We start from the raw sequence: 4595 nt of genomic DNA on the forward strand, positions 1-4595 counted from the left end.
TGCGTGTGTGTGCATGTGTGTGCACGTGTGTGCACATGTATGTGTGTGCACATGTATGTCTGTGCACATGTGTGTGCGTGCACATGTGTGTGTGTGTGCAGACGTATGTGTGTGTATGCACGTGTGTGTGCACGTGCCCATGTGTGTGCACGTGCCCATGTGACAGGGTGCAGGTGACAAGGTGCGGGTGACAGGATGCAGGTGACAGGGTGATGGGGTGTGTGCACACGTGTGTGTGTGTTGAACATGTGTGTGTGTGCACGGAGCGGTGTGACAGTGCAGGTGTGCGGGGGGTGGTGGTGCAGGTGACACAGTGCGGGTGACAGGGTGAGGGTAACCAGGCGCAGGTGACAGGGTGTGGGTGATGGGGGTGTGGGTGACAGGGTGCGGGTGACAGCGTGGGTGCCAATCTGTGGGTGACAGGATGCAGGTGATGGGGTGGCAGTGACAAGGCTGCAGGTGATGGTGCAGGGGACAGTGCGGGTGACAGGGAGCGGGTGACAGGGAGCGGGTGACAGGGAGCGGGTGACAGGGAGCGGGTGACAGCGCGTGCAGGGCCCTGCGGCGCAGCAGCCGCGCTGGTGGCCCCGTGCCTGCCGGTGGTGGTGACGGTGACGGTGACAGTGACACCGCAGGCAGCTGGAGATAAGCCCGGGGACGTGCGTGTTGGCAGCTCCGCCACGCTGGGGACAGGGGGCCGGGGCGGGGGGGGGCAGAGGGCGTGCCCAGCCTGGGGACACGGGACGGGGGGACAGGGACACCCCGGCGGGCTGAGCCACGCCCCGGGCCCCGCTGTGGCAGCGTGTCCCTCCCTGGCGACGGGGACAGGGACAGGGACACGGACAGAGGTGCCAGCGCCTGGCGCGACGTGGCAGAGGGGACAATGGGGCTCTGTGTCGCCTAATCCGGGGCACGGGGCCGGGGGTTGGCACCCCGGGGTGGCGCGGGGGGGGTTTAAAGGCCAGACCGGCCGGTGTCCCCTGTGCCAGTTGTCCCCGAGCCCTCGTCCCCTGCGCGCTCTCAGGCCACGGCTCCCACCCCAAGGTACCGGGGGACACGGCTGTCCCAGCTTGGGGACCGCAGGGCCACCTCCCGGCTGGGGGTGGAGGGGGACAGGGAGGTCCCCAGGCTGGGGGGGGGCGCGGACCTGGAGGGACCCCGGTGGCTGCCTCGTGGATGGGTTTTGGGGGGTTCTTGTGCCATGTCACCGAGCGGTGTGTCCCCCAACCCTGCTCCCGGGTGCCGGCCACCCCTTGGGGACACCCCCCCGCCGCGTCCCCCTGAGGTCCCGGCACCCCGGGGGGCGGGGGGTGCCTCGGTGCGTGGCTGCCAGTGGGCACCGCTCAGCTCCGTGCCTCAGTTTCCCTCCGTGCCAGCTCTGCCGGGCACCTGCCGGGGCTGGGGACACCCTGGGGGCCGGGGACACCCCGGGGACCTGGGTCTGCACCCCCAGGGCACCTTGGCACCCCCGGGGCTGGGGGTGTTGCCCCCGGCTGTGCTGAGCTGGCACGGGATTACACTAATCCCTGGGAGGGCTCAGCCGGAGGTGCCGGGGCCACCGGGGCTGGCACCGAGGGGAAAACCCGGGGCCACCGTGACTGGCACCGAGGGGTCAATCTGGGGTCGCCAGGGTGGTCAACGAGGGGACAAGCTGGGGCCACTGGAGCTGGCACAGAGGGGTCAACCTCGGGACACCAGGAATGGCACTGTGGGGCTGGCACCAAGAGAACAAACTGGGGCCGCTGGGGTTGGCACCGAGGGGACAAGGTGGGGGCACCAGAGTTGGCACCCGGGGTGCCCCAGGAAGGGTGTCAGGCTCTGGTGGGTGCTGCGGGAGGGGTTCTCTCATGGGGGGCTCTAGAGGGGGCTCTCGGCACTGTGGGGGTGTGGCCGGGGGGGCTGGCAGGTCCCCAAGGAGCCACACTGACTCCGCCTGTCCTTCTCTTGCAGCCCCTCTGTCACCAGGATGGTGAGTGGCCCCCGGGTGGGGGGTCCGGGCGGAGGTGTGTGCCCACCCCGGGGACCCCGGCGGTGCCGGGCACTGGCGCGGGGCAGCGTGGCGTGCTGTGCCCACCCTCCGCGTGACCCCGCGGGGACAAGGGGACGCTTTGTCCGGGAGCTGGTGGCCCCGGCGGCTGGCACTGCCCCGCTGTCCCCGAGGCGGTGGCGCTGTGCCCGGCGCCCGCAGCCCCCCGGCACCGCGACACCCCCACCCGCGGGTGGCAGCGGCGCCCGGTGCCCCTACGCTGCGTCTGCGCCGTGTCCCCCGTGCCCGCCCGGTGTCTGCCCCCGTGACAACCCCGTGCCACACCCACGCCAGCCCCTTAGATCCCTGTCGGCCCCTCAAAACCGAGCCAGATCCATGCCAGTCCACGGCAACCCATTTAGCCCCGTGCCAGCCTGTTACCCACATACCAGCCCCTTAGGCCCGTGCCAGACCCGTGCCAAGCAATTAGCCCCACGCCAGCCTCATACCACCCCTATAGCAGCCCTTCAGACCTGTGCCAGCCCCATGCCAGTCCCACGCTAAGCCACTGGCCCCACAACAAACCCTTAGAGCCGTGGCAGCCCCACACCAGCCCTGTGCCAGCCATGTGCTCTCCCTTAGTCCCATGCAAGCCTCATACTAGCGTGATGCCAACCCACTAGCCCCATGCCAGCCCCGTGCCATCCCCTTGGCCCCATGCCACCGCCATACCAGCCCTCTAGCCCGTGCCAACCTCACATACCAGCCCCTCAACTGCATGCCATCCGCTTAGCTCTGTTCCAGCCCCATCCCAAGCCCCTTATCCCAGTTCCAGCCCCGTGCCACCCCCTTATCCCAGTTCCAGCCCCATGCCACCCCCTTCTCCCCATGCCAGCCCCGTGCCAGCGCGGTCCCTGCTCCCGCAGCTCTCGATGGCCCAGCCGAGCCCGGAGCGGGTGCCCAGCCCTGCGGAGCAGGAGTGGGCAGGGCCCGAGGCGCTGTGCCCAGGCTGGCTGGAGGACGAGGCCCCCGATGGCGACGTGCCCGGGGACAGCGGGGACCCCGACGGTGCCACCCACGCCTTCGAGCGGCTGCAGAGCGCCCTGTGCCAGGAGGGGCTGCCCCCCACGCTGGACTGCTCCGCAGAGCCCCGCACGGGTGGGAGGCACGGGGGGCACGGCGCCAGGCTGGGGACACGGGGGTGGCACGGGCTGGGGTGGGGGAACGGCGCCAGGCTGGGGACACGGGGGTGGCAGGGACTGGGATAAGGGAATAGTGCCAGGCTGGGGACATGGGGGTGGCAGGGACTGGGATAAGGGAATAGTGCCAGGCTGGGGACATGGGGGTGGCAGGGACTGGGATGAGGGAATAGTGCCAGCCTGGGGACACGGGGGTGGCAGGGACTGGGGCGGCACTGGGGGCACAGTGCCGGGCTCGGGACAAGGGATATTTGGGGTCTCCCAGTCGAGCTGGGGTGCCAGGGACAGGGTGGCACCGGGGTTCCCACCCCGGGGCTGTTGACCCTCCCCTTCCCGGCAGGATTTGGCCCGCTGGACATGACCGTTTGCATCCTGGGCTCCCCCACCGCCTTCCTGCCCGTCCTACTGGAGGGTGGCACCCGCTGCCCAGGTGGGAAAGGTCCCCTTGTCCCCAGCCCTGACCCCACAGTGGGGTGTCCCCAAACCCGCCTGTGCTGCGTGACCGGGGCTGGGAAGGAAACTGAGGCAGGGGAGGAGGGTGGCACCGACCCCCCGTGCCCCACTAACCCCAGTACACACCAGTCCAGCAGCAAACGCCACCCCAGGGTGTCAGGGGGTGCGGGGCCCTCACTGCCCACCCCCTGCCCGCCCCCAGGTGCCATGGTGCTGTGCCTGTCACCCACCTGGGCCAGCCGGGTGCCGTCGGAGTCGTGTCCCGGCGCTTGGTCCCTGCTGCTCTCCCAGGGGGTCTCCTTCAAGGTGGGGGGTCACAGCGCCCTGGAGACCTTCGTGCCCCCCCGCCGTGCCAACTACGTGACGGGCACGTTCGCGCCGTGGGACCCCGAGGGCGGCTGGGCGGCCGAGCTGGCCCGTGACCTCGACTGCCCCACGGGGGGCTCGGCCCCGCTCGCCCGACGCCTTGAGGACCTGCTGGTCACCCGCTGGGTGCTGGCGGCTCGTGCCAAGCTGCCCGTGCCCCCCACGCTGGCCTTCGTCCTGGGGGCTCGGGGGGACCTGCCCGCCGAGCTGGAGGTACCCGGGGTGAGGCTGGTGCGGCTGCAGGACCCCCAGGGCCAGGACAGCCTGGTGCAGGAGGAGGTGGGCGCCTTCTTGGGGGGCACCGCCATGGAGCCCTACAGCCAGGTGGGCACAGGGGGGCACGGGGGGTACCCACAGGGCATGGCAGGGGGGTAGGGGTAAGGGGCATGGGCACGGCGGGGCACAGGGGCACAGTGGAGGCACCTGTGGGTCACACACCAGTAGGGTGTCCCCTACTGGTGGATGAGGATGAGGATGACAACTGTACCGGGGTGGTGGGGTGGCTGTTGGGGTGGCCCTGGGTGGCACACTGGCACATGCAGGTGGTGACCATGGTGTGGGGTGACATGGGGGTACACACAGGTGGTGGGGTGGCTGTTGGTGTGGCACCG

The 4595-nt window shown here is 70.3% G+C and overlaps 1 protein-coding gene across 1 annotated transcript in view; it reads left to right on the plus strand.

Annotated features, from left to right (window-relative positions):
• The first annotated feature begins 1724 nt into the window (after positions 1-1724).
• The window catches only part of CARNS1 (carnosine synthase 1), a 7512-nt gene continuing 4641 nt past the window's right edge, over positions 1725-4595 (plus strand). Inside the window, exons 1-5 of the mRNA XM_017839914.1 lie at positions 1725-1767; positions 1951-1969; positions 2893-3124; positions 3506-3595; positions 3821-4308. Of these exons, the coding sequence (XP_017695403.1) occupies positions 1967-1969; positions 2893-3124; positions 3506-3595; positions 3821-4308 (813 nt within the window). The 5' untranslated portion in view covers positions 1725-1767; positions 1951-1966. The remainder of the gene's footprint in view (positions 1768-1950; positions 1970-2892; positions 3125-3505; positions 3596-3820; positions 4309-4595) is intronic.

The sequence above is a fragment of the Lepidothrix coronata genome, unplaced genomic scaffold (genome assembly GCF_001604755.1).
Source record: "Lepidothrix coronata isolate B3197 unplaced genomic scaffold, Lepidothrix_coronata-1.0 Scaffold572, whole genome shotgun sequence".
NCBI lineage: Eukaryota > Metazoa > Chordata > Aves > Passeriformes > Pipridae > Lepidothrix > Lepidothrix coronata.